At 40.5% G+C, this 6,000-nt stretch overlaps 1 protein-coding gene across 10 annotated transcripts in view; it reads right to left on the bottom strand.

Moving 5' to 3' along the window:
- Positions 1-1,153: 1,153 nt before the first annotated feature.
- The window catches only part of LRP6 (LDL receptor related protein 6), a 145,133-nt gene continuing 140,286 nt past the window's right edge, over positions 1,154-6,000 (bottom strand). For 9 of the 10 annotated variants that reach the window (XM_067304809.1, XM_067304815.1, XM_067304823.1 and 6 more), the window contains 2 exons: positions 5,574-5,671; positions 1,154-3,746 (listed from right to left, as the gene is read on the bottom strand). In XM_067304809.1, the coding sequence (XP_067160910.1) occupies positions 3,455-3,746; positions 5,574-5,671 (390 nt within the window). In that variant the 3' untranslated portion in view covers positions 1,154-3,454. Of the gene's footprint in view, positions 3,747-5,569; positions 5,672-6,000 lie in introns of those variants that run through there. The other variant, XM_067304837.1, reaches the window with a different exon arrangement.

The raw sequence follows: 6,000 nt of genomic DNA, 5'->3' as shown, positions 1-6,000 counted from the left end.
AAACTCTAAGCTATGAACACTTTCAGGTAAAAACTGCACAATGAGTACTTGTGTTAAGTCCTCTACTGCATATGTGTCTGATGATGCAAGATAAGGACATTTGTGCTTAGCTTAAAGATTATGAGCAGTTTCATTGACATCAATGAGACTACTTACATGCTAATGCTATGCACTCACTTAAGTATCTCCTGAATTGACATTTGTGTGTTATCTACAGTCCTAACATCTCAGTCAATCTGAGAAGCAGCAGAGACCATGACCCTCACGGAGGGAAGGACAGAATACGAATCATGACTGGCTCAATGGCAGAGAGATAAATTGTTCAGTCTCAGTTTTCAATCAGTCTATGGCTATTCACTGGGAATATGTCAGGTGCACAGACAACTTGCATCACTGCTTTTTTAATTTAGATATCTGCCTAACAGGAACTTCACAGATCATCAGCTCATTCAGAATTTTACTCTAGAATCACTGGGAAAATATTTGTACTTGCAAAGTCAGACCTTGGCTTTCCACTTAATAAATTCCTCGGTTAATACAGACAAGAAAGAGCCTGCTCCCTACACCAGTCATCTTCAGTGGAAGAACATAGCTTGTCCACTTTCCCCTCTTCACATGAACCTCCCAGTGGCAGATCACTCAAAGTACCTGATGCCCAAAGTGAAATATATCTATCAGAGAGACTTGATCAAATTCTAAGCTGAATTGTGTGCCCGCTCCATTGGCTTCAACTGAGTCACATTTGGACATAAACTAGCACAGAACTTGGACAGCATAGTCCATTTGCAGACACACTTAAGATTTACCTACAGCAAGACCATTCCAAGAGGAAGTCTCAGTGAGGCAGTCCAACTGCACCGGAAAGAGGATACCACTCCTTAAGCTGAACCACCTTAGAATTTTTCAAACAGAAATTGGCACACTGAAAAAGTATTTTGCAAGAAGAGACCATTGCCATCACAGTACAAGCACTTGGACTGAGATATAACAATGCAATATTCTTCTGAGTTCATTAGTGCAAGTTTCCACATGTGAACCCCACACGGAATGCTGCACATTAAAAAATGTAAACAACGTACAAGCTTCGATTCTCATTGGCATGCCAGCCTCAATGCCCCCCGTCCCACCATGCCCGCCCTCCCCCCCCCTTCATATAAATGGATTCGAGTTCCCTTATAGTTCGCAATACCCTCCACGTCCATCCTGCTGGAGAACACAAACAAGCTTCTTCACCATCAAGGAAGAGCCAGAAGAACAGCTACCAGAAATCCTAGATACCTAGAATGAAGCTGGGCAAAAAACTTAGCGCACCAGATCTAAAGATCAACTGTAACTGCCTTGGGTATCTTTGACTATTAGCAAGACCCGTTATTACAGCTGGAATTTCAAACATCATTGTTTTTCTCAGAGCTGCAACCAAAGGAGGCTCCAGTACTCCAGATGAGCAGCAGCACTAGCAAGAATCATTTGTTACTAATTCTGTCAATAGTCCGAATTAAAGCCCATGCCACTTTTTCAGCCTGTTTCTCTTTTGGTTGAAACTGGCTGGGAAATAAGCAACAGAGAACAATAAAAACAGAATGGTACCTATGAAGAGTATTTTACCCATCCTGTGCCCAGAGGCTACAAGGCAGAAGCTCCTCAGTACCTCTGTTTTGAAAGGAAGATTTAGAGGGCTGATCTTTGAAGGCATCGAGCACCTTCAACATGGATTTAAAGTCAACAGAAGTTGTAAATGCATAATGCCATCCAAGATCAGGCATACTGTGAACTCCACTACAGTCAAAGCAAATTCAAAACACTGCACTGGAGTCAAAGAGAGATTAATGATATCCTAAGTTGCTCCTCAACCTACACAGATAGTGTTTTTACTTGATTATACACTCTCCCTTTCAAAATCACCATGGTGAGGCTGAAAGGAGAAGGGGCTAAACAAGAAAAAATACAAAAATAGAGAATGCAAATATAAAATGGTTCAGTTAAGAATATCTTAAAATTTGACATTCACAGTGGTTAATACTAAGGTATTAAACTCACACCATGCAAAAGAGGAGGTATGTCAAAATCATACTGAGAAAACCGGTTTTGCCTAACAGAAATCATGAGCAGCTAATACAACAAAGGAAATCCTTCCAATGAAAAAAACATATATTTCCTGTGGGAAGTTGCTCCACTGAAAGTTAAATGCTTCCTTACTAGGAAAAAATAATATATTTTTTATATATATATGTTTTATATATATATGATTTGTATACTGTGATATCAATATACACTGAAAGTACTGCAAGGATATATTATTCATTTACAGCAAAACTAACAATCCATGGTTAAATTTATAGTTTATAAATATGCTGTCTATATTATATGTTGTATAAAAATATTTGACATTTGTGGGCACTAGGTCAAAAAAAAATTTTTTTTTTTTAAGGGACTAGAAATCACTCAGGTATATGCATATTACCTTTGTCAATCATGTGAAAATCACACTGACCTGGTACAAAACAGAAACCTACTGTGCTGGCAAAATGAACAAAGCAAAGTATAGCATGACACTCACTGTATGACAATGCTAATTAGGAAGAAAAAAAAAAAGGAAGAATTTACAGCAGCCCAGTTCTAGCAGTACTTTAAATAAGGATATTATGATTTAAAGTGACACAGAAAGGAGGAAAGGATGTAGAAAGGATAGGAAAAGCTATACAATAAGAAAAACAAATTGAAAAATATACCCCATGAAATCATTGAAATCCCAGAAGCAAGGACAGCTCTGAATGGTGCAGTTCTGTAAATGCATTAAGAACAAACAGAGGTGTATTAATTTTAAAAAGTCTGTGATTGTTTTTCTGGATTCACTGCTATGATTGCTGTATTCCAGTAGAAAACATAAAGCCCTTTGTGTAAGGTTAATATCTGTCCTGACTGCATTTTCTTCAAGTTTAACTTTAATTGCTGGCCCTCCATAATTAACATAGAGGTTATTTGGCTACTTCCAAGTATCTATGGTATGCTGCTCTGAGACGGACTTCTTTATTATTAATAACTTTAAACATTTTTGGTATTGATAAACCCCACATCTGATCTTGCTGGACAAATGACACCTCCTGGTCCTTCCATTTCCTTATGTGCTCAGTCACTTCACTGGATTAAGGCATGTTTTTGTGTTCCATTTGCAAAAATAAAAACTTTTTGTACAAATGTCTGGGTCTTTTTTTTTTTTTTCAATACAAAAATTTCTCTTCTTATGGCACAAGCAGCAGCTGCTGTTTAAGAAAATATATAAATATCCTTTTTTTTCTCTTCTATACAAATATCTCCAGTATTCCTCCACCCCATTTAATAACATTTATCTGTACACTGTCCTACCTCGCTGAGGGCTCCCTCCCCCCTCCCCAGCAGAACATTTTGTATTTACACTTTGGTGGCGGAGGCAGGTAATAGAGGGGGGGGCTGGCCCTCACGAGGAGTCGGTGCAGGGGGATGGTGGTGGTGGGTAGAGGTGGTGAGAGTAGCTCCGCTCTGTGTACGGCGAGGGTGGGCAGCTTTCGTAGTTCTCCTCTGCTGACAGGTACTGGCTGCGTGGTGTTGGCGGCGGGGGGACCGGCTCCGAGTCGTAGTTTAGGTCACTGGTGTAGCCTTTGGCTGCAGCGGTGGCCGCCCGCCGGCTGGGTGCGTAGTCGCTGTCACAGACATCCGTGCTGCAGGGTGTTGTGGGGGGCGCAAAATGCCGGTAGCTATAAGGCCTATAGCTGTGGCAGGGACATTTAGGGGAGAAGTGTCAGTGTAGGGAAAGACCGCACAGTTTGGGCAACGCACCCGCGGGCAAGCCAAGCTGCAGATAAGTGAAGGCAGAAACATGCAGCAGGTCAATCCCACTGCAGTGGATACAGAGCATCCCACTCCTCTTTCTCGAACAAACAGCAAACTTGAAGCCCCCCTGAAGATGGCCAACCTTTGCATGAGAGCCCCCATCAAATTACAGTAACTAAGGCATGCTCGTACTCATTATTGACAGACAACGGAGCCCTTAAGGCCCCAGCCAAGGTAGGAAAAGGTGCCTCTAAGAGTGAGGCAGGCAGGGCACAGTGGAAAAACCCAGCTGTGTTGCATTTATATATAATTGATGCTCTGTTTCCATTACCCAGTTTATGGATACTAACTTCCAAGGTGAGAGAAATATCAAGAAAGAACAAGAGGGAGAGGGAGAAAAATCACCGAACACATTTGTAGTAGGCAGGAGAAGCACCTATCAGAATGCAACTGGGATAGGATTTGCAAAGGCTGCTACCAGAAAGCATTTTTAAAGTGAGCCTGGGATAACGTAAAGAAAACAAATTAGAAAGGAAGGTGGTTGGTAGCTGCAGCTGCCAGCCCCTGAAGTCAGCATTTGGGGGTCAGTGGGATGCAGCTCCTCTATATGCAGGTCAGAATGTTAGGAAAGACTGAAGATCAGGAGTCGCAAAAACAGGGTTTATTTTTGGGTGGAGGAGCAGTCTGAAACCATTCATTCCCACACTACAGCCTTAATACCATTAATACTATTCAAAGTCACACAGCTAACCAGTGATCAGCATGATTCATGCTGGTGCCAAGATCTGGCTTTATTTCATTACAAAATTACTAGCCATTTTTAAGGATTTTTCATATGGCTGGAAGGGACCATTATAAACATCTGGTCTGACCTTCTGCACAACAGAGACCATATTTTCTGTTAATGGAGAAGAGATGTCTTTTCAGCCCCAGAGACCTTATTATCCAAAAACCCCAAATGCTCTGTGTTAGGGAGGCATTTCTTTCAATAGCCAAATACAGCTACCTCTTTGCATTGACCAGATCTACTAGCGATATGGGAGGGGACCTTTACACCCCTGGGTGGTAGGCCTCTTTTCCTTTATTTTTTGGTAAACAGTTAAATAAATAATAAAATGGTAACAAACTCTAAATCTTAGAGGGAAGATGAGAAAGATGCATTCAGATAATACAGGGATAAAGCCTACCTGTCCATAAATATTTGCCAAAGGGAAAATAAGCAGAGGTTTAACAACCTGTTTTAGAGATTAACCCTAAATATGTCAAATCAGAATTTCTGTGCTTTATCTAGGCCATAATATTAATGTTACTTCTGAAACACTAGCCTTTATATTCCCAACTTTCCTCCTCTTGCTGCATGTATATCATTCCTGATAATCACGTAACAAATTATTTATGGCAGAGACTTCAAACAACGCAGAGCTCATTGCAGGCTAAATAATTTTGTCTCATAAAACTATCATGATAACAATTCTTTTTGGCATTTAGATAACTTTGTGACAAAAGTGAGTGCTGTTATTCCCCCTAATGCAATAGGCCCGAGAGGTGTACCACTAACCCACTTACTGCATGATTCGCCTCAACAGTGCTACACTTCCGCACATGCTTCAGTGACACGATACAAGTGATCCAATTTAAGCACTTGTTTAAGTACTTGCAGAATTAGGGCCTTTGATTGTAATTCTTGTGGAGCAGAGACTGTCTTTATTCTGCATTTCTGCAGTAACTGCTTTTGTCCTGATGGAAGCTATTGTAACAATAATTACCTGTAGGATCTGTGAGTGGATGGGCTGTTTGAAGAATAACCAAATTCCATGGTATAATGTGAACGTTCAGTAGCTGGTGATGGTGGTGGGTTCAAAATCTAAGAAAAAAGAGTCACAGTTTAAAAGAAAAAAAAGAAAAAAAAAGGAAAGAAATTAAGGAGAATTAAAAGAACACCAGTTTTATAGACTTTCTTTTTAGTCCTGTTGAACAGAAACCTTAAGTTCAGAATTGCATGCCTGGCCCCTCCCAACAAACAGGATTTTTCTGCTGTTTATTCTCCAGTTCTTCAATAGACACCTCCCTGGAAACCCCTGTTGTTCCCATTTCCACTGAAGCTCTTACTAAGTTCTCTCAAAAATGCTGACTGCTGTTGATATTTTGACATATCCAGTGCTGAAAAGTAAAGCTGAGGCTGGCTGTTCAATA

Source organism: Apteryx mantelli, chromosome 1 (assembly GCF_036417845.1).
Source record: "Apteryx mantelli isolate bAptMan1 chromosome 1, bAptMan1.hap1, whole genome shotgun sequence".
In the NCBI taxonomy this organism is placed as follows: Eukaryota; Metazoa; Chordata; class Aves; order Apterygiformes; family Apterygidae; genus Apteryx; species Apteryx mantelli.
Note: the sequence above shows the minus strand (reverse complement) of the source record. Positions and strands in the feature narration are given on the sequence as shown.